This window comes from Amblyraja radiata, chromosome 1 (genome assembly GCF_010909765.2).
Source record: "Amblyraja radiata isolate CabotCenter1 chromosome 1, sAmbRad1.1.pri, whole genome shotgun sequence".
NCBI lineage: Eukaryota > Metazoa > Chordata > Chondrichthyes > Rajiformes > Rajidae > Amblyraja > Amblyraja radiata.
The window spans coordinates 125968315-125990450 of NC_045956.1; the positions used below are offsets into that span (position 1 = coordinate 125968315).

A 22136-nucleotide genomic window follows, 5' to 3' on the forward strand; every position below is an offset into this window, starting at 1 on the left:
TGGACAATTTAATAGTTGGATTAAAGTAAAAAGCGTCTTCGAACGCCCTCAACGCCGACAACGTGACGGATCGTAATATCAGGACTAAACAAAAGGTAAGTCGTTTATTTCACATATAATCTTGCTTCTTGGGGTGGTTTTAATCTAATTTAACAACGCGAAAATGTTATTTGGGCCCCATACGAACCGGCAGTGTCTTTCCTGCCGATATGGGGTATAAATTCACGGCAACGTTCCAATTGATCGCATTCCAGAAATACCTACTCACAAGATGATTAAAATCCTCATTTTTTTGGGACAATCTTGTCATGAGTATCTAAATCGTCTATATTCTGTGTTATTGTCTATCCATAGTCAATATTTTTATACTAAATATCCACAATCTTGGGGGCGCTGTCCTGTGCATGGCTGCCCAGCCAGCAGCTGTCTGTCTTTTCATCTTTTTATTTTAGTTAGTTAAAGTGTTTTGTTTGGAGGTCTAGACTTTTTTTATGTGGGGGGTGGGGGGGGGGGGGGGGGGGAGGGGGAAACTATCTTTCAGGGTCCCTACCTGGTCGGAGAGGCAGCTTTTCTCCGGGCTGCAGCTTCGACCCGTCCTCGCGGCCTACCAGCGGGCCTGGAGCGGCGTTTCCTGTCGGGGACCGCCCAGAACCTCGGCTTCGGCGGCGGCACAGCGCTGGAGCGCTATCGCGGAGCGGGCGATGCCTTGCCCGGGTCGCCGCGCTGGAGCTCCGGTGAGCTGAAGATCGCCGAGGAAAACATCGCGGAGCTGCGGGACTGTGGAGCGACCAGCTGCGGGCGGCGGCGCTGAACTTTACACTGGGAGCCTGGGATCTCTAGATGAGATCGCCAGTTGTGGAGCTCCAACCGGCGCGGCCTTGTTGGCTTCGGAAGCCGCGGCCTCCAGTACGGAAGCGGCCGTTCCAGGGTTCCCAAGCCGCTGAGAACGAGAACGGCGAGAACGGCCTGGAACATCGGGCCTCTGTAGAGGCAACTGTGGAGGCCTCAATAGGCCCGACTATGGGTGAACTGGGGTTGGGGACTGGACTTTGTGCCTTCCCTCATAATGGGAACCATTGTGGGGGGATGTTCTTTATGTTTAAAACTCTTATTAATGTTATGTCTGTATTCCTTCTTTATGTGCTGCAAAATGGCAAGAAGCATTTCACTTATTTCCGTTAATGCTGTTCAGTGGTTTTTTTTCCTTTACATTTTAAACAGATGTCTCCAAAGAGGAAATGCAAAATTGTCAATCCACATGCCCAGCAAAAGAGACTGATTTAGACAGCATTCGCAGAGGTTACCCGAATTTGGTCTCTTCTAAATCATTCCTCTCTCACCTTAAACCCGTGCCCACTAATTCAGGACTGCTTGACCCTTGGAAAAAAAGTCTATGTTCATTCACATTATCTAAGCTTCTCATGATTTTGTATAACTTAATAGGGTCAATCCACAGCTTCCTATGATCTTGGGAAAAAATATCCCAGCCTATCCTTATAACTCAAGCCCTCGAATCCTGGTAGCATCCTGATTTTACTTCGGACTCACGTGAGTGACTACGTGAAGAACCCCGCCAGGACGCATGCATGTCATATCGCTACACGCATTGCGAAACGTCAGACGCGGTGGAAGGACGTTCCCCCGCGGCGGCAGTTTTAAAAAGCCGCTATTTGCAGGTAAGGTTTTACTCTGCGGTCTTTTTTGTTATTTTTCCCATCTACAGAAGGGAAATGGAGAAAGCAAAGAAGACGAGGGCTGCGACAAAGCTGGTGAGGGAGGACCGCGGAGCAGCCAGCAAGAGCAGCCGACGGCACTTAGATCACCCGCAGTGAGATCAGCTGTGCCCTGTGTAACCGCCGCACCGGCCAAATCCACGCGGCCGGGCAGCAAGGCAAAACACAAAACTAACAAGGTCGTGGACTCGGAGGAGTCCGACTTTGAAACACCGCGGGCGGCCAGCGACCGAGAGCGCTGGACCCGAATGGAACGGTGTGTGGAGCATTTGCTCCAACGTGACCAGCTCCGGGAGATGGAGTCAGGTCACTGTGGGCCCTATTACAAACCCACAGCAGTACCTTTTCAAGGGCTGCACAGTGTCTCCACCTCATCGGAGGGGAGCACTGCGGGTCAGTTCTGGGCTGACCTGGAAGAGGGGTCCGCGGAAGAACAGACAAGTGTGCATGGGGTGCGAGAAAAAGAGAACTTGCTGGATATGGTGGCAAACTTCATACAGCCAGAGCAGACTGGGGAAAATCTGGAGCCAAAGCTTGCTGCCAGTATTGACTATATGTCATTAAACCAGTTACAAGAGCAGGCTGTACTGGACACCACAGGAAGACATATGGCACCGGGCAACTGCATTTCCCTAAATGTCCCAATTATCAACAGCTGTATCTGGAAACACATCGGACCAGGGGTCAGAAGTATGGATGTGAAATTACAAAAAGTACTAAAATTGCTGACCGCAGGAATAACGGCATTTGCCCGTACAGTGGACGACAGGAATATGTCCCAGGATCAACAAGATGCGCTGGCACTGTTCTGTAACACCCAGCACGAAATAAACAACATCAGGAAAAGTGCCATACAGCCGACACTCAACCCAAAATTCGCGGGACTGTGCAAACCTGGGGCCACAAAACCACCCATCCTCCTGTTCGGAGGCAACCTATCGAAGCAGGTAAAAGAGCTTGATGAGGAAGCCAAAACCTTGGGGTTAATAAAAGGAACACCTGCAAAAACCCACTACAGCCAAAGACAGCATCCCTACGCACCCACCAGCAGAAGTGGTGAAAGCTCGAAGGCACGGCATTCTAAACATGAGTCTTTTTTAGGCCATGGCCCAGGCCGGCCTTCTTGGAAGATGCGGGGAACCCCAACAACAGCACCAACCAACCCGAAAAACCAAGCACCAGCGCAACAACAACGGAAGAACTTCAGGAAGAAGTAATCCTGCCACTGGTAACAATGGAGGTAGGTGGGTCTGGTTCCCTAAATAATATGGAGAGCATGAAGGTTGGTGGGAGACTACACTGGTTTTTGAATGCATGGAGCATGCTAACAACCGATACTTACATCTTAAGCAGTATCCAGGGATATACAATAGAGTTTATAAACAAGTACAGCCCTCCAGTTCAACATAGACCGAACCGAGAGTTCGTGCTCTCTGATAAAGAAAAATCAGAAGCACAAGCTGAACTGGAGCGGCTTTACATAAAAGGTGTAATTGAAATAACTCAACACGAACCATTAGAATTCGTGTCCAATATTTTTACCAAAACCAAAAAAGATGGTGGTTGTCGCATCATCATAGATCTGACAAAATTGAATACATTTGTTCAATACATTCACTTTAAAATGGAAACCTTTGTTACTGCTAAACAATTAATTTCCAAAGGTTACTTCATGGCCAGCATCGAATTAAAAGATGCTTATATTCAGTACCCATACGAGGTGACCACAGATGTTACTTAAAATTCAACTGGATGGGACAACTCTGGCAATATAAAGCATTGCCAAATGGGCTATCATCAGCCCCCAGGCTGTTCACAAAAATCTTAAAACCAGCCCTAGCATTTCTACGTAAACGTAAACATATGGTTATGGCATATTTAGATGACATACTCATTGTGGGCATAACTTTGGAATTGGCCATACAAACTGTAACAGCCACAAAACAGTTATTTGAAAAACTGGGATTTATCATCCATCCAGTTAAATCTAAACTAACACCGTCCACTACTATGGACTACTTGGGATTCACCATTGACTCAGTTCACATGACGGTGACACTGCCAAAGGGAAAGGCAAGAGATTTAATAGAGGTTTGCAATAACCTCATTGACATCAGAAACCCATCCATCAGATTGGTAGCAAAAGTAATTGGTAAAATCGTGGCTGCTTTCCCAGCCACACAATTTGGACCTCTACATTACCAAAACTTACAGAGAGCAAAAATACAAGCTCTAAAAATCAATGCAGGTCACTTTGACAGACCTATGAGACTACCAATCCAAGCCAAAACGGAACTAAAATGGTGGATAGATAACATCTGGCTTTGTTCCAACCCAATCATTGTCAGTAACCCTTCTATGGTACTACAAACTGATGCCAGTGCATTTGGGTGGGGAGCCACCAATACCATCTCCAGCTGTGGAGGTAGATGGACAGCACAGGAGGCATCCTTCTTACTCACACTGGGTATAAACTACTTGGAAATGTTGGGTGCATTCCATGGCCTAAAGTCATATTGTACTGGATCACAACACCAGCATGTTAGATTACAAATAGACAATACCACTGTGGTAGCATACATCAACCACATGGGTGGCAACAAATCGATATCATGTGACAATCTCGCTAATTCAATTTGGCAATGGTGCATCCAGAGAGATATTTGGATATCAGCCACTTACCTACCAGGGAGACTAAATTTAGTGGCAGACACCAGGTCACGCAAATTTAATGAAAACACCGAATGGATGTTAAACAAAATGGTATTTGCTGATATTACAGCAAAATATGGAACACCGGATATCGATCTATTCGCATCCAGACTAAACAACCAGATACCTAATTATGTTTCATGGGAACCAGACCCTGGGGCAGCAGCAACAGATGCATTTTCGCTGCATTGGGGGAAATTGTTTATTTACGCATTCCCTTTTTCTGCCTCATCAGTCAGGTATTAAGGAAAATACAACAAGACTCTGCGTCTGGTATTTTGGTAGTACCCGATTGGCCTACACAACCATGGTTCCCAGTGGTGCAAAACATGGTATTAGAAGCATGTATTACCATCCCACATAGACCAGATTTACTACTACATCCCGTGACAGGGGATAGCCATCCATGCCATAAATGCTTGAACCTGTTAATTTGTAGAGTTTAAAAACACCACTTCTACAACTGTGACTAACGGACCGAACAGCGAACATCATCTCGGCGGCCCAAAGAGAATCAACTAAAAAAACAATATCTGGTCTACATCAGGAAGTGGGAAATGTACTGTCATAAGAACAAAATCACCAACAGAAATATGAACATCCCATCTGTTCTGGAATATCTGGCAGGCCTCCACTATGATGAGGGGCTCAGCTACAGTGCCATCAACAGCGCCAGATGTGCCCTGTCGACTTACCTATGGCAAGGGACAGAGCGTTACACGGTAGGGACTCACCCTCTGGTAACTAAGCTCATGAGGGGAATATTTAATACGAATCCCCCAAAAACCAGGTACTCCCAAATTTGGGATGTAAGCATTGTCCTGAAAGCACTCAGGAACTGGTCTCCAGCATCTACTCTGTCCCTACACAGACTAACTTTAAAAACAGTCATGTTAATGGCATTGGTCACGGCACAGAGGGTTCAGTCACTGCACAAACTCAGACTGGACACATGACCTCCTCACCTGACGATATTACGTTCCACATATACGAACTAGTGAAACAGAACAGACAGGGATCAGCAGGCCTCAATATCCAATTTAGGTCATACCCTGCAGATGACCGTCTCTGTATAGTTAGACACCTGTCACTATACATGGAGAAAACAAAAATCCTAAGAGGCAATGAGAAGGGACTGCTGATCAGCCATAAGCAACCTGACAAAAGAGTGACGGTCCAGACCATCTCGAGATGGCTGAAACAAGTACTGACACAGGCTGGGGTGGATACTAACGTTTTAAAATCTCATTCCACCAGGGCTGCAGCTACATCGGCAGCAGTACAACTGGATGTGCCCATGGACCAAGTCCTCGAAGCAGCAGGATGGTCAGGTGGAAGGACTTTCCAGTCATTTTACAATAAACCAGTGATGAAAACGGGAACATTTGCAGAAATTTTTTTAAATTCTGTAAATTAATTAAACCCATAAAAGGGGTTATAATTTGTGTTAATAAATTTTATGATTTCAATAACGAATCATGTGCAATTATGTTAACACTATTCCTCCCACAGTCAAGGCAGACGCGATGCATGGACTCGTTTCCACGGCATGAAATCACAGAGCTTTAAAATCTTCACGTAGTCACTCACGTGACTCCGAAGTAAAATAGTAAGATTAAACAAGAACTTACCAGTTTGAAGTTTGATCTGTATTTTATGAGGAGTTACGATGAGGGATTACGTGCCCTCCGCTCCCACCCTGATCATATACTTAACTGGTACCTCTTCTCTAATCTTACTATGTTTAGTCATTACAGTTATCTGATTTCACACCGCTGCTTTGAAGAATGACACGCATGCGTCCTGGCGGGGTTCTTCACGTAATCCCTCATCGTAACTCCTCATAAAATACAGATCAAACTTCAAACTGGTAAGTTCTCGTTTAATCTTACTATTAATCATTTCTGCACCCTTTCTAGCTTAATAACATTCTTCCTATTGCAGGGTGACAAGAACTGCATATAATACTCCAAATATGGTCTTTCCAACCTCTTGTAGCATGATGTCCCAACTCCTGTACAAACTACCATTACTGATGAAGGCAAGTGTGCCAAATCCTGTCTTCCTCTTTCACCACTTTCAGGTAACTGTGTAACTGAACCCCTAGGTCTTTTTGCTCTATACTCTCTGGGGCCCGACCATTTACTGTGCAAGTCCTGTCCTGGCTTGACTTTCCAAAATACATCACCTCACACTTGTTAAGAATTACATTCCATCTGTCCTTCCTTGGTTCACTCCTTTACTTTATCAAGATCCTTTTGTAAACTTAGATAGTCTTCCTTGCGGCCACTGTACCACCATGTTTTGTGTCATCAGCAATTTAACTAACCATGTTAACTACATTGTCATCCAAATCAATAATATAAATGACAAACCCAGCATTAATCCCTGCGGCACAGGTCTCCAATAGATAAACAGCCCTCCACTACTGACTCATTTTAGCAAGCCAATTTTGAATCAAGTTGGCTAGCTCACCCTGGATCCCATATGATCTGACTGGCCTACCATACCCGACCTTATCAAAAAATTATACCGAATAACTTAAAAGAACATCTTGATAACATTTCCAGACAGAGGTCAAAGTGACTGTATGTAGGTGGATTACATGTGGATGAGGAATCGAAAAAATGTCAGTGAAATTGTTAATCACAATAATTTAAGAATGAAACAAACAGGATTTACAGTCAACCATGAATACACATACCCCAAAACATACTTATAAAACTAACCCATTTAATTGATTTAAATCACAGTACAGACACCCCTTGGCTTACGCAATAGGCAATTTATGTAAACTTGCGCTTAAATAATTCTGTCCTTGGTCTCTAATGGCAGTTTGTAATTTCCACAACACTGTACGTTCACTCAGGTTTACATTTGTAGTTCCTTGTGACTAAACAATTGTAAGACAGGGGGCAGAAACAAGCCAGCAATGCTTACCCAAAGGCCGTGCATCATGGAAATTGCCCCAACGGCAAGACGGAACTCAAGTTTACAAGCAACTTGTGCAAACACAATGCTGGGGTAACATAGCGGGTCAGGCAGCATCTCTGGAGGACTCTGTTAAAGAGTCTCAGCCAGACGCTACTGAGCCGGCGAGCTTCAGCCCAGCAGTATTGACTTGCAGTTTGAGCGAGGAGAGACATGGATTTGTCAAGCATGCAGAGAGGGATTTCTGCTGGATTGCAATTAATACTTTCAGTGAGTTATTTTGGGCAGAGGATGAAAACAGACACAGTCGGTGATTCCGACTTACGCCAGGGTTCACGGAATGTAACCCTTATGCAAGTCGGGGAGTGGACAATTCCCCTTCCCATTCCTGCACAGACCTTTCTGTCCTAGGTCTCCTCCATTGTCAGAGTGAGGCTAAACGCCAAACGCAAATTGGAGGAACAGAATCTCATATTTTGCTTGGGCAGCTTACAGCCCAGTGGTATGAATCTTGTTTCTCTCACTTCAGGTAGCCCGGCATTCCCTCTCTCTCCATCCCTCATGACCTGTTGCACCAGCTTCTCGTTTCCACCCTTCAAACATTTAACAATGGCCTGTTTCCTTTATCATTGTAACATTTTTGCACATCTTTTATTCATTGGTCTTTATCTCCCCTCATCATCATCTACACCTCTCATTTCCCTTATCCCTAACCAGTCTGAAGAAGGGTCTCAACCTGAAACGTCACCCATTCCTTCTCTCTAGACATGCTGCCTGACCCGCTGAGTTACTCCAGCATTTTGAGTCTAACTTCGATTTAAACCAGCATCTGCAGTTCTTTCCTACTAGTTTGATCTGGTTTTGATTAAGAAAGACTGTACCTGCATCTGTCGTAAAGGACCTGCAAGTTGTTCTGTCAGCTTAGGCATTTCATTTGCCTGTAAATTAGAATAGAATAATCAACATTATTTTATTACTCACTGATGATGGTAACTGAATAGGTAATTCACAGAATTAATGACAAACTGGATTGGTTACTTCACAATTTTCTGTTCACTTAAATGCATACAACAGACTCACAAATCAGAAAATTAAATATTTCCAACTAACTGGACATGGCTCAAGCAGCTTGCGTAAACAGATTTTGATGTTTGAATCTAGAATAACATCACTGATGAAGGATCATAACAGAACAAAGGATTAAAAAAATTTAGGCTGCAGAACAGCCCTGCGAGGTAATAAATAAAATAATAGGTTAAGCCTTCTCATCTGGGAATTAAAATCCCATGCACTATTTTTGGATCAGGGTGTGGTTTTGAAATGTTGATATCTGGAAATTTAGGAATTATTCAGGAATTACAGAAAATGAAAATAAGAAATAAAATTGTTAAGATTTCTGAACAGGGAAATTTAATATTCAGTCTGTTCTGAAAATTGCTGTGACAAAAAATTTGTAACAACGTTGTTGACCAGATTTTCAAGTGTTATGACACTAGTATTTATAAAAAAAAGATTGTGTGTCAAGCTTTGGCCAATCCCTCAAAGCAATGCAGTTCTTCACTTGCCAGAGAGAAATAATTATTAACAGATGATGCCCCCTTAGCTGACAATTTAGATCCAAATTTCATTTTAAATGAAAGCACCATTGTAAAATAATGATACAATCTACATCAGAGGAAAACAGAAAATATTCCACAGAGAAAGAGCTCAACAACACATCTTAAACACATAGCTTTTATTCATGTGGTCGCTCAAACACTTCTTCAAAAGATTCTATGCTGACAAATATATCTGTGTCCCATCAAACATGACACAACATGGAGAATGTTGGATGTAGTCCAGATTTGACAAATGATGGAACTGGCAAAGATTCACAAATATAGGAGAAATCAAATGCTTTGACAAAAGTAATGTATTGGAAAAAAAAGAGTAGCCTCTTTGCACCTCAAGCTTTCTCTACCTAGTGAAGTAATTGCTGAACTCTAATGTAAATAACTTATCAAATCTATAAATGTAACACCTGTACAGGACATGGCGAGATCACACTCAGTGTTGTGTGCAGAAATGGTCACCTAGCTAGATAGAGCAAGGATAAAGAGCAAGGATATCATTAATCCTGAAAGAGTGCAGAAAAGATTTGGCAGGTTGTTATCTGAACCGAAGAGCACGAGTTATAAGGAGAAACTTTTTTCCCAGGATAGGGGAGACTCAAGATAAATGTAGACATAGATACAAGGTGGAGAGGGAAGATTAAAAAAAGACCAGAGGAGCAACCTTTTCAGAGGGTGATGGATACTGGAATGTTGGCAGAGTAAGGGGAGAACAGAAATGGAGTCATACAGCACAGAAACGGTTCCTTCAGCCCAACTATCCCTCTTCAACCAAGATGTCCCATCCAAGGTGGTCTCATTTATTCATGCCTGGCCCATGTTCCTCTAAATCATTCCTACCCACGTACAGGTACCTGTGGAACTGTCTTTTTGAAATGTTGAAATTATATTACCTCCCTAAATTACTTCCTCGGGTAGCTTATTCCATATTCCCACCATCCTGTGTGAAAAATTTGCCCCTCTGGTCCACATTAATTGTTCCTCCTCTAGATAACATTTCAATGGCCCCAGTTAAAAACGGATGGTCCTGGGAATCCCCCTACTTTGACTCCATTGTCTGATGGCATTGTTTAAACATAGGCAAAGAATCCATCACACATTATCAACTATCTTACTTCACAAGCTCAATAATTCATACTCCTGTGTCGAAAGACACCAAACACATACACTTAGGTTTTCCCCATAACTTTGGCAGATGGTCAAGTTGTCAAAGTTTATAGGGTTTATTGGGGGCTGGGCCTCCTCACCAAGCCATCAGAGGGCCTGCTGCCAACTACTAAAATCCACCATCTTCAGGCCAACATGGCCTCCTCTCCGTGAGCCTGCTCCTGATCACTATTCAGCAAAGTGAATGGAGGGGATTGAACTGAGGTATTAACCTATTCCCACTCCAGCAGCAGCATAACCTGCTTAAACTATTGTAGTGGGCAACGTACATAGCCTAAGCAATCACAAGCCTGATATGCACCTTTACAAGTAAATCAAACATGATAATAATAATAAATATGGAAACCTCATATAATACCAGGTAATATTTTGTGGTGATGAAACAATGTTCTATGTTTGAAGATTTAGAATGTGCATACAGGGAAGTAAGTGAATTTAGATTGATCTTCATATTCATCCTATGCCATCAGGAAATTTTCTCTGAAGAATCAATTAAAAAAATCAATAGCGAGAATATTTACCTTCTCCTGAAACACAAAACAGCTAAGTAAAGCTGTTGCCTGCTCAGCAGTCAGATCATTAAAGATGCCATTAAACATCATTTCCGTCAGAAGTAGCTCATCCGCACTATAAAAAGAAAAATGTGGGTAATAGCAATCACAAAATAACTCATAATTACATGAAATAATTTTAAATTGAGACACATTTAAACTACACGAGGCCAGAGTTAAGGCAATGGAAGACTGCAGCACTTCAGGTTTACTGATAGAGCAAGACCAAGAGTAACGGTCCAATCGAGATCCTATTGGGTTTTTTAACAAAGTTTTCAAAGACAGAAATGTGCAGTAAATCTTAAGAGGAGTTTAATGGCCCCTACCTTCCTTTGAAAAACAAGTCTCTGGGATAATTTGATGACTTGATTGATACCTGAATACATCAAACAAAGCTTCAAAATCCCCATGACCACTAATTATTTCAACACAATCCCTCAAAGTTGTAGTTCTAATGTATCATTGTCCACTTAGGTGCCCATCAATTTATCAAATGGCTACTCCCAAAAGGGATCGTACCTTAACACACCGATTTAGACTATGAATTAAGTTACGGTCAAAATTGTATCTATTTTAATGCTTAATATAAGAGAGCATTCAATTCACACAGCAACCTCAGCATTGTAAAAAATCAAAATTGCTCTCCACTAATAATAAAATTGCATTCTGATTACATGATAAAGAAATAATAAAAAATCAAATCTCCACAAAAGCTTCACCACACAATTTGGTAGTTATTTTTTCATGGTTTATCATTGAATCATAAGGAAATTGTTAATATCCTAAATCTTTTCAGAAAATATAGTTAGCATTAATTGGAATTGCCAATTTAATTAACCCCTTACCTGCTAATTTCACAAGCAACTCGTCCTTTCATTTCAATAACGTCAGATGAGGTAGCAAAGCCTAATCGCCTGATCACGCGTTTACGGCATTTCAATTCATCCATCTGCAAAACCGTTCGGGCCTTCTTCAGTTCTCGCTTTGCTGATTTGATATCTCCTGCAATCTGTACATAGATATTTAACTGGTTAATAGACGATAATTTTTCATTCGCGTGAAATATATACAATTTATTTACCTTTGATATTTCAACTTAGAAATGGCGGAGTCAGGGGATATGGGGAGAAGGCAGGAACGGGGTACTGATTGGGGATGATCAGCCATGATCACATTGAATGGCGGTGCTGGCTCGATGGGCCGAATGGCCTACTCCTGCACCTATAGTCTATTGTCTATTATCACTAACTGGTGAACAGAGAACATTTTTTGAGCAAAATGAAGAGTTGGAAAAGGAGCTTCCAAGATGGTGCCCAACACAGGTGCCTATTTGCGTGCTAGCCACAGAAGCAGATCTACAATCTCATATTACAATCGCTCCACACTCAAATCTGTATTCCTACAGCAACATTTCTTACTTTAAATGGATTGATTGGAATCATGTACTGTCTTTCTGCTGACTGGTTAGCACCCAACAACAAGTTTTTTCACTATACCTAGGTATACATGACAAAACCTAAACTGAGGAGAAACAGAAGGAAGAAAACTAAGAGAGAAGTAAATGTAATTGCAGATGCTGCAATCTTGAAAGAAAAACAAAGTGCTGGCATAACTCAGCAGGTCAGGTAGCATCTCTGGAGGGAATGTCTCAGGTCAGGAGGAGTCCTAATAATGACGGGACCTTTCCCACTTAAAACATCGCCTATCCATTCCCACCAGAGATGCTGTCTGATCCTCCAAGTTACATCAGCATAAAATTAATTCTGGAAAAAAGACATTGCTAAAAGAAATATCTTAATACGCCATTAAGAAATATTAAGTTGCCAACATTCCTTGACTTTAAGGCATACGGGCAGAATTAGGCCATTCGGCCCATTGAGTCTATCTACTCTGTTATTCAACCATGGCCGATCTAGTTTTCGCTCTTAACCCCATTCTCCTGCCTTCTCCCCGTAACCTTTGACGGGCCTTCCTTGGTATCATAATATGTTCCATAACAACATTTTAGACATGTATAATTTTTAAAAAGTCATCAAAATGGTTTTATGAAGATGGATTAATTACCTGTGCCTTCCTTTCGCAAAGTCCATAGACAGTTTCCAGATTTGAGTCGCTGTGCATGGAATGCGAATACATTCTGTGTTCAAAAGCTTCAATTTTCTGCATAACTTTCTTCAGTCCTTGATCCTTGATTCCCATATCATCGATTGGATCCAACAAAGGCACACCTTCAGGAAATCTCTTCTGTACTTCCTAATATAAATCACAAGGATAAGAATACATCAAGTTCATGAGGCTCTCCAAGTCTTAAAGAGATTGTATCAAAATAAATGGTCAGATTTTCATCTTTCATCCATTTATGCCACCGCAATTATTTTTATTATAATATAGCTCATATATGTCCGAAGAAAGGTCTCGACCCAAATCGTCACCCGTTCCTTCTTTTCAGAGATGCTGCCTGGCCCACTGAGGTACTGCAGCTTTTTGTATCTATCTTCAGTTTAAACCAGCATCTCCAGTTCTTTCGTACACATGGGTCATATATGAAATTGATATAACTGCAGCAAGGCCCAAAATGACAATCTATTGGCTCACAAAGTAATTTACTTAAAGCAATTTACCTGTATTGATTTCAAAACACTTTGCCTGTTGTCTAGAGGTCTCAGGTCTTTTGGAATATATAGACGCACGCTACTGATTGCAGATATTAAGTGAAGCATGATAGGAACAACCTGTTGAATGAAAAAAAATGCAGTCAAGTTTAAAAATACAATATTTATTTAATGTTCAATCTATGGGAATTGAATTATTGGATCCACACATCCACCTGTATCTTCGTGGTGCAGGCTCGAAGGGCCGAATGGCCTACTCCTGCACCTATTTTCTATGTTTCTTCAAAGGGATTGAGAAATCCACTACAATCAGAGTAGTTAAATCTTGCCCAACGGTATAGAAACATAGAAAATAGGTGCAGGAGTAGGCCATTTGGCCCTTCGAGCCTGCACCGCCATTCAATATGATCATGGCTGATCATCCAACTCAGTATTCTGTACCTGCCTTCTCTCCATACCCCCTGATCCCTTTAGCCATAAGGGCCACATCTAACTCCCTCTTAAATATAGCCAATGAACTGGCCTCAACTACCTTCTGTGGCAGAGAATTCCACAGATTCACCACCCTCTGTGTAAAAAATGTTTTTCTCATCTCGGTCCTAAAAGACTTCCCCCTTATCCTTAAACTGTGACCCCTTGTTCTGGACTTCCCCAACATCGGGAATAATCTTCCTGCATCTAGCCTGTCGAACCCCTTAAGAATTTTGTAAGTTTCTATAAGATCCCCCCTCAATCTTCTAAATTCTAGCGAGTACATACAAGGCACAGTGAAAATAAGACACAATAGATTAGTTTTTCACTACCATTCAATTCAGCAGTTACAGAATGCTCCTCATACCGTCTACTAATGGACATCCTGGAGTCAAAATTATACCACACAGAAACTAGCCCTTCAGCACAACTCGTCGATGCTAACCAAGATACTCCATCTAAGCTGGTATGATTTTCTGCATTTGGCCCAAACCTTTTGAACTTTTCCTACACATGTACTTGTTCAAATGTCTTTTAATCATTGCAATTGTACCTGCCTCTACCACTTCTTCTGGCAACATGTTCTCCTATACCGATCACCCTCTGTGTGAAAAAGTTGCCCCTCAGATTCCTATTTAATCTCTTCACCTTAAACCTATGTCCTCGTGTCCTCAATTTTCTTACTCTGGGCAAGATAATCTGTACATCTACCCAGTCTATTCCTCTCATGATTTTATACACCCCTATAAGATCACCCCTCATCCTGCTGCGCTCCAAGGAATAGAGTCCCAGCCTATTTAACCTCTCCCTTTAGCTCTGACCCCCTAGTCCTAGCAACATCCTCGTAAATCTTCTCCATAACCTTTCCAGCTTGATAACATCTTTCCTATAACATGGTGCCCAGAACTGAACACACATTTGCCGTGCACCAAAATGACAAAAATGCCGGGATCAGACTCTCTGCTTTCCGTTTGGCGACATCTCCGACTCCGCGCCAGACCTGGCCGCTTCCGGTCCCTCCGAAAATTGTGTCCGATTGGAGACCTCTGCCGGCCACCCGCAGCGTCCCTCAGATCCAGTAAAGGCGCAACGTAGCAGGAAGGGGCAGACCGTCCCGGGGAATGACAGGAGAAGAGACCAATCCGCGCAGCGCTGACTGGCAGGAGAGGAGATCAATCTGCACACGAGCGGTTTTTACATAGAAACATAGAAAATAGGTGCAGGAGGAGGCCATTCGGCCCTTCGAGCCAGCACCGCCATTCATTGTGATCATGGCTGATCATCCCCTATCAATAACCTGTGCCTGCCTTATCGCCATATCCCTTGACTCCACTAGCCCCTAGAGCTCTATCTAACTCCCTCTTAAATCCATCTAGTGACTTGGCCTCCACTGCCCTCTGTGGCAGGGAATTACGTAAATTCACAACTCTCTGGGTGAAAACGTTTTTTCTCACCTCAGTCTTAAATGACCTCCCCTTTATTCTAAGACTGTGGCCCCTGGTTCTGGACTCGCCCAACATTGGGAACATTTTTCCTGCATCTAGCTTGTTCAGTCCTTATATAATTTTATATGTTTCTATAAGATTGCCCCTCATCCTTCTAAACTCCAGTGAATACAAGCCTAGTATTTTCAATCTTTCCTCATATGACAGTCCCGCCATCCCTGGGATCAATCTCGCAAACCTACGTGCACTGCCTCAATCACAAGGATGTCTATCCTCAAATTAGGAGACCAAAACTGTACACAATACTCCAGATGTGGTCTCACCAGAGCCCTATACAACTGCAGAAGAACCTCTTTACTCCTATATTGAAAGCCTCTTGTAATGAAGGCCAACATTCCATTAGCTTTCTTCACTGCCTGCTGTACCTGTAAGCCAACTTTGGTGTACAAGGATGCCCAGGTCTCGCTGCACCTCCCCCTTACCTAACCTAACACCATTGAGATAATAATCTGCCCCCTTGTTTTTGCCGTCAAAGTGGATAACCTCACATTTATCTATATTATACTGCATCTGCCACGCATCTGCCCACTCACTCAATCTGTCCAGGTCAACCTGCAACCTCCTAACATCCTCTTCACTGTTTACACTGCCATCCAGCTTGGTGTCATCTGCAAACTTGCTAGTGTTGCTCCTAATTCCCTCTTCCAAATCATTAATATATATGGTAAACAGTTGCGGCCCCAACACCGAGCCTTGCGGCACTCCACTCGCACTGCCTGCCATCCTGAAAATAACCCGTTCACTCCTACTCTTTGCTTCCGGTCTGCCAACCAATTTTCTATCCATGTCAACACCATACACCCAATACCACGTGCTCTAATTTTAGTCACCAGTCTCCCGTGCGGGACCTTATCAAAGGCTTTCTGAAAGTCTAGATACACTACATCCACTGGCATCCCTTCATCCATTTTACTTGTCACATCCTCAAAAAATTCCAGAAGATTCGTCAAGCATGATTTCCCTTTCATAAAACCATGTTGACTTGGACTTTACGATTTTTAAACCTCGGTAACTTTTACAATATACTATCGATCGGAACGAAACTTGTTGCACTCGCAGCACAGGAGAACGGTGAGTGAGCTGGTGAAAAAGTGTAGCATGTCGCGTACCGTTTTTGCGCAAATAGAAAAAACTGCGCAAACCGGAAGAGCACAAATCTGAGTTTTAGTTATGTATAGATTGACTTTCCACTGACTGGCTTGCGCAATAAATGCTTTTCACTACGCATGGTACAGATGACAATAAACTAAACTCAAGTGCCGTGCTGAAAATTATATGTGCAACGTCAACAGCACCGCTCTTATCAACCTTTTTGGTCACATCTTCAAAAAACTCAGATTTGTGAGCCATGACCTCCAACGTTCAAATCATTGTTTTCTCTATGGACATACACTTTTAATACAACATAAATTATGTCACAATAGTTTCAATACTTTGATTTCAATGCCATAAATGAATTTTGGTGTAAATTAATTTGAGCAGCGCCTTGAAGGGAGAATATTCAGAATTGATACTTTAACCCTCACCTTTTGCAAACATTTTGGATACTTATACATAATTATCAACATTTTGCTGGCAAATACGAGGACTGGAATCAAACTTCAAGAGATCAAGATTTTGCATTTAAAATTTGTCACTAATACGTTATCCAGACTAAATTACAAAGTGGGAATGTTTTCAGCAGTACTGAAGTGAACTGCAATCCACACACCTGCATCTCTCCTTTTTCTCCTGGCTTTGCCGGCTTAGCTGCTTCCGAAGCTGCAAGCTTCACACTGTCTTTACTGCAATGCAATAAAGCTTCTACCACATACAATGGATCCAACTCCCCAGCGTTAGGCTATGAAAATAAAAGTAAAAACAATGTAAATCACAGTTCAACATTTTTTTCCAATATATTTATTTGTGTATATTTTATATTATAGACATCCAAAATAAATTAAACATTTGACAAAAATAACTATCTTGTTTTTTCCCTAAACCAACATTTTAGAACCCATTAAAAATGGGTTGAAGTGTTTGAGATGTCCCAGATGCAGATTTAGAAGCGATTGGGCAAGGGGGGGGGGGGGAGCAAGATAGAATCGAGGTATTCGGAAATCATTGGATTTCTGGAGTCATTGGAAGTCCGAGCCTCACGGTTCACTGAAGTTTTGAAAAGCAAACAGTTTCACAAGTTTCTAATAATTCAGTAAAGTGATTCTGAGTGACTCCTGGTACGAGTTGTATTGACATGCTTTTTTTTCCATCTTCTACACAGCAGAAGACACAAATCATTGTAGGAGAGGGAAAGCTCAAGCAAAAGATGTAAAAATGCTCTGGCTGACCTTTCAACTGGATGTTAGCCAAATTCAAACAATCTGGTAAACATGAGGGGTCCTCTCTGTATTACATTGTACTAATTAAGAAGTAGCTCTCAACCACTGATGTTCAGTGCAGCAATTGAAACAAAGTAGATAGACCATAAAACTATGGCAGTTCATCAGGTTCAGTATGTGGCCAGATGGGCAACTTTCCAGACTATTGCATGTTATTCTCTTAATATCCCAACACACATAACTCATTTGATTTTTGAAGTTGTTACACAGCACTGTAGTAAATTTTCCTGTTAACCCAGGAAAAAAAGGCAAGTAAAAACGGATCAATCACCAAACACATCAAGTATAAGTTGCAGCCCTTTGGCTTTAAATGCCATAAAGTAATCACAGATAAGCACATACTTCTATTTATTTCAAATTATCCCATTTTTCAGTTTAATATCTATGTGTATTCAAATCATCAATGTTTTCAAGAAGTGCAGTTGGTAATAAAATACTATTTAAAACACTTTCCATACCTTGACATTAGATTTTCTATTGAAATTTATCACAACTCCCCAACCAAAATCATCATCATCATTTTTTACCTGAAAGACAGAAGGTGCATTTATTTACTCAAAAGCAGATTTCTAAATATCTTCGGATACTTGTGAAATCAAAAGTAACATATTATTCACAAATTGCAAACCAGATTTTAAAACATACAAGTGTAATCAATGTTCAACTCCTAGAAGCAATTTTAATTGAGAAATGTCATGCGCAAATCCACTGCTAAATTATTGCAAAATTCTTATTGGAGAAAGGCTATCTTTGTGTTAAACACCTTACAATATCTTTCCTTCTACATGCTATTTTATTTTTTGTATTTTAATTCACTTTAATTAAATAATGCTTGCAAAGAGAAAAACATTGAATACTCTTCAAACCAAAATAAATTTAGCACAGAGGTGTTTTAGAAGATCTGGACAAAGCTATCCACTGACCTCCTGATCTCCAAGTTTAGTTTAATTTATTATTGTCACGTGTACCAATCAAGGTACAGTAAAAAGCTTTTGATTGCGTGTTATCCAGTCAAAGAAAAGACTATATACATGATGAAAATCAAGCCGCCCACAGCGCACAAATGACCGCATTTAGTGCAAGATAAAGTCCAATTAAAGATAGTTCGATGGTCTCCAATGAGGCAAGATGAGAGGCCAGGTCTGCACTCTAGCTGATTAGAGGACCGTTCAATTGCCTGGTAAAAGGTGGAAGAAAATGTCCCTGAATCTGGAGGTATGAGTTTTCACACTTCAGTACCTCTTGCCTAATGAGAGAGGGGGGGGGAAGTGGGAGTGATTGGAGTGAAACGCATCCTTGATTATGCTGGCAGTCTTGCGAGCCAATGCGAAGTGTTGATGGGGTCAGTGGAAGAAAGTTTGTTTTGCATGATGGTGCACAACTCTGCAATTTCTTGTGGTCTTGCCTGGAGCTGTTCCCAAACCATTCTGTGATGCATCACGATAAAATGCTTACTACGGTGCATTTGTAAAGGTTGGGGACATGCTGAACTTCCTAAGCCTTCTAAGTAAGTAGAGGCATCGGTGTGCTTTCTTGGCCGGAACTTCGATATGGCCGGACCAGGGCAAATTGCTGGTGATATTTATTCCTAGGAACTTGAAGCTTTTGACCATCTCTACTTCTGTGCCAATTGGAGTGTGTTGCTGCTCGACTTCCTGAAGTCAATCACAATCTCCTTAGTCTTGCTGCCATTGAGAGAGAGGTTCTTGTCTTGGCACCAGGTTACGTTCTCAATCTTCATTGGAGCTACAACGGAGGCATCGTCTGCAAACTTGTAGATTGAGATAGATAAGTATTTGGCCGTACATGGGTGTTTAAGGAATATAGTAGGGGGCTGAGCACACATCCTTGCAGGGCACCAGTGTCGAGAATTATTGTAAAGGATGATTTGTCACCACCCCTCACTGATTGTGGTCTGTCAGTCAAGAAGTAGAGGATTCAGTTGCAGAATGGAGTGCTGACTCCGATGAACTTGTTTGGGGCAATGGTATTGAAAGTAGAGCTATAGTCGATAAATAAAAAGTCTGTGGTCAGTATCCTTCCTGGTGTTCTAGGGATGAGTGTAGGGTCAGAATGGTATCAGCCGTGGATAGACCCAAATTGCTGGAGTAACTCAGCGGGAGAGGCAGCATCTCTGGAGAGAAGGAATGAATGGATGGCGTTTCGGGTCGAGACCCTTCTTCAGACAGAAAGTCATAGGAAAGGAAAATGAGAGATATAGACAATGGCGTAAAGAGATATAGAATAAATGAATGCAAAAAAGTAACAATGTTAATGGAAACAGACCATTGTCAGCTGTTTGATAGGTGAGAACGATAAGCTAGTGTGACTGGGGGGGAGGGATGGAGAAAGAGTGAATGCAGGGGTTACTTGAAGCTGTGGACCTGTCCTATCCATCATCTTTGACATTCAATGCCTCCCCACTGGCACAAAATAGCTGTAATGTGAAATATCAACAGCATGCACTGCTCATTCACCAACGCTTCTTCAACAAGATACATAAAACCAGAACCATATCACATAGAAAGAAAAGGACAGTGGGTGCTTAGAAGCTTTATTACTCTACAGGTAGACATAAATGCTGGAGAAACTCAGCAGGTGAGGCAGCATTTATGGAGCGAAGGAATAGGTGATGTTTTGGGTCGAGACCCTTCTTCAGACTTGTTCCAGCATCTGCAGTTCTTTCTTAAATATTTATTACTCTACATCTAACTTTAGACTTGTCAAATCTAGCTCCATGTGCAATGATGAGACTGCCTCAGTGTCATTGGCTAAATAATGATGATACAAGCATACCTTAACAAGTCTGCCGGGCTGGAGAAAGGGGAGGCAGTACTTTGGTTTGTGTAAATATTCTTCAATTTCTTTACCCAGCTTAGCCAGCTGCTGCCGTATTTTGTAGTAAGCAACAACATTTTCCTCATTGGGAATTTCAATTTCATTGTACTGCCCTTCCAGAACCTTCACCTCTGTAAAAATACATCACATATTGGGTTATATATAAATATATATATATATAAAGATACCATCTTTACACAACAAGCATTAATGATGAAGGGATTAAATGAATAATTTATTATTCCATAAAATGGTTAAGCCCCTGTCCCACTTTCCCGAGTTACTCACGAATTCTCCCGAGTTTTCCACTTGATTCAAACTTTGAGATGCCAGCCGTAGGAACTCGGCGCTATTTTTTTTACTCGTGGACATTTTTCAACATTTTTCAAACGTCTAGACTTACCTGATGCCCCGAGTACCTACGGCTGGCATTACGAGCCGCTACGAAATATCTACGAACTCCTACGGACATTCTCCGAGTTTGAATCAAGGCAGAAACGCGGGAGAATTCGTGAGTAACTCGGAAAATGGGACAGGGGCTTTAGTATGATGTGGCATTCCTTCCACTTAATTGGATGATATTTGGACGTTTGGTTGGGGAAGGGGAAGTGGAATGTTGAACCTTAGATATGCAAAATGTAAATGAAACATTTTTACAGCAGCTGGAGTACGTCAGCAGTAAAGAAGAATATAAAGATTAAACGTCCATTTTTGTTCTGTATCGAGTGAAGTTACTGAAATATAGTTTGCAGCTTCACCCTTACAGCGAGTGACAAACTATTTCATTACGCTCCTAATGCTGGTTATTATACATGTTGCAAATTATATGTTAGCTCAAGAGATTCTCCAAATACATACCAAGGCAAAATGACTGTTGATCTCACAAACATTACTACTTTGAACCAAGATGGCCAAATCCGAACCATGGGAAAATATACTCAAGCATCATATCAAACGAATTACTGAAGCAATAAGATCCAAACTACAGGGACCTGTGAGCATCAGAGTTTTCACCTCCCCAAGCATTTATCCCATTTCAAATACATGATGGAGAAAGTTGTATTGGCAAATACCCTAAAATGCCAACAGCAATTTGGGTGTAAATATTTATTCTCTAATACTGATGTTCAATATACCTTTCTGGTTTACATGTAGAAAACCTAAAAGCTCTTGGGGAAAGATACACCATACAGATATTACAACCACCTATCCTCAAAAATAGTTGTAATGAGCTGTAATGCAGTTATCGTGCTGGGTATTACGTTGCAGTGCTGATTTATTATGGTGCTCTTGATCCTCCAGTCTAAATAGTTATAGGTATGTATCCAATATACTTTAAACACATTGAGTATTGCTTTGTCAGGAATCTGATGTAAATGTCACCTGTACATTGGCCTCATGCAAGCACTGTCAGTGCAGAGAGGCTCTCTGTGAGCAAAATGGGTGAATAGAGTCAAAACTTAGTGCTGAGATGTACAGCTCAGGCTACACCATGTCAAGCATTGTAAACATGGGCCACTATTGAGAACTGGCAGCACCTGTCCACGTTCTGACAGACAATTTGCATTCTTTCTCTCAACATTTCCTGTTGTACGAGATGGAAGCTGTGGTCTCCTGTCTCTTTAACT

At 41.7% G+C, this 22136-nt stretch overlaps 1 protein-coding gene across 1 annotated transcript in view; it reads right to left on the reverse strand.

Annotated features, from left to right (window-relative positions):
* The window catches only part of mtrex (Mtr4 exosome RNA helicase), a 93033-nt gene that overhangs the window by 14674 nt on the left and 56223 nt on the right, over window positions 1–22136 (reverse strand). The window contains exons 17-24 of the mRNA XM_033030568.1: window positions 20467–20639; window positions 18129–18197; window positions 17004–17132; window positions 13326–13436; window positions 12769–12957; window positions 11550–11713; window positions 10675–10780; window positions 8258–8314 (exon numbers count right to left, since the gene is read on the reverse strand). Of these exons, the coding sequence (XP_032886459.1) occupies window positions 8258–8314; window positions 10675–10780; window positions 11550–11713; window positions 12769–12957; window positions 13326–13436; window positions 17004–17132; window positions 18129–18197; window positions 20467–20639 (998 nt within the window). The remainder of the gene's footprint in view (window positions 1–8257; window positions 8315–10674; window positions 10781–11549; window positions 11714–12768; window positions 12958–13325; window positions 13437–17003; window positions 17133–18128; window positions 18198–20466; window positions 20640–22136) is intronic.